Below are 1836 nucleotides of genomic sequence, written 5' to 3'. Positions count from 1 at the left end.
TGCACGCCCTGCCACCGGTGCGCCTGGCACAGGGAGGCGGCGGGGATGCTCTCTGGGAGCTGCCGGGTCGGCACCCACACGGGTGTCTGCTGGCAGCGGCTCAGGGCCTGGCAGCGGCCGCGGTTGGAGCAGGGAGCGGGCGTGACGCTGCCGCCGGCCTGAGCTCCCAGCCGGGGTTGGGGTGCCCTGGCCCCGTCCCGGGTTGTCAGGAAGTGGGGGTTCTGTCACATCAGTTTCAGGGGTGGCCGAGTGCGGGGTCTCCTCCACAGGATGGGGGTGACGCACGGTCTCGGAGGACTGGGGTCGAGATCTGAACCATCACTGGGCTCTCGGGCTCCGTTTTCTTTTTCTTTCTTTTTCTTTTTCTTTTTTTGGTTCATCTTCACCCGAGGACATTTTTCCATTGATTTTTAGAGAGAGTGGAAGGGAGGGGGAGAGACAGGAACATCCATGTGAGAGAAACACATCCATTGGTTGCCTCATGCACATGCCCCAACCAAGGTACATGCCCTCGACAGGAATCAAGCCCGGGATCCTTTGGTCCGCAGGCCGACACTCTGTCCACTGAGCCACACCGGCCAGGGCTTGGGTTCAGTTTTCTGAAGGAGCCAACCCCATGTGGCCTGGGACCGTGCTGGACCTGGGCTCAGAGCCCAGGGCAGCTGGCACTTGGGGTGGCCAGGCCATGTGGGCACCACACTGCTCCCCATGGTGCCCAGCACACAGCAGCGGCCCAGAGAGTGTGTGTGACCCAAAAGTCTAAATTTTACTAATACTTCCAAATTCTGCGCTTGACATGAGTCCTCATGGGTCTGGAGTCGATTTTTGTATACAGGGGTGGGCAAGAGGAGGTGGACAGTTGTTCGTGGGGAGCAAGGTGGGCGCGTCATGATCCTTACAGCAGCTGTATTAGCTCTGTTTCACGTACTCACACTGTAAACCTACTTCGGCCCAGCCCTGTATGGTGTGAGGCAGGGATCCCGTTTTACCTTCGTCCAGAACGATAAGATTTTTTCCCAGTTATTTATTGAAACCCACCCCCACCCACTCCACTTTTGTCCACATGCCGGTCTGTTCTGGAGGGCCCCTCCCACTCCACTGGTGAACTTTCGTCTCCTGCCTGTTAGGCACCTCAGTGCCAGAGCCGCCCCCCTGTTCATCCGTGTAAGGGCCCTGTCCTTCTCGGCCTCCTTCCCTCTGTGTAAATGTCACAATCGGTTTTAAACACGTTTCACAAAAACCCTACTGAGACTTTGTTTGGATTCGCACTGACTCCATCGATTCGCCACGGGGACATGAACCAATGGAACTGTGTGTCCCTTCCCTAACATGATGTATGTCTCCATTTACTGAGGCCTTCAAATTGTATCACTTTCCCAACAGAGCAGACGTCTCTTGTTAGATCGCTTCTTGGTTACTTGATGCGCTGAACTATTGCACGTGTTGTCACTTCTCTAAATCCCCTCGCTGCTGCTGCTGGTAGATAAGATGCAACTGACTCGTACGCAGCATGTCCCAAAACATGTACACCAAGCGTGTCAAACTCAAAGGCTAACACGGGCCAAAAAAACAAGGTTTAAGTTTATGTGGGCTGCAAAAAAACAAAAGCTTCAATTTTCATAGAAATAGAGGTTTATTTTGATAGAGACGTGCTGAATGCAAAGGACTGAAATAAATGAGTCATCGTTAACATAAAATAATAGGATGTTTTATTTTATATTAATGCTTTTTTTTGAGCATTAACTTACCAGACACTGAATAACTGCACAAATTAGTAAGTGTAACACAATAAACCTATGTTTCTTGTTCTCCGAAAGCGAAATATTACCTGTTACA

General features: G+C 51.9%; 1 protein-coding gene across 1 annotated transcript in view; it reads left to right on the top strand.

Annotated features, from left to right (window-relative positions):
• Positions 1-1168, top strand: part of TTLL8 (tubulin tyrosine ligase like 8) — a 28016-nt gene extending 26848 nt beyond the window's left edge. The window contains exon 12 of the mRNA XM_015568710.1: positions 1128-1168. Within this exon, the coding sequence (XP_015424196.1) occupies positions 1128-1168 (41 nt within the window). The remainder of the gene's footprint in view (positions 1-1127) is intronic.
• Positions 1169-1836: the final 668 nt, after the last annotated feature.

This window comes from Myotis davidii, unplaced genomic scaffold (assembly GCF_000327345.1).
Source record: "Myotis davidii unplaced genomic scaffold, ASM32734v1 scaffold845, whole genome shotgun sequence".
NCBI classification, from domain to species: domain Eukaryota; kingdom Metazoa; phylum Chordata; class Mammalia; order Chiroptera; family Vespertilionidae; genus Myotis; species Myotis davidii.
This window is presented reverse-complemented; position numbering and strand designations above follow the sequence as displayed.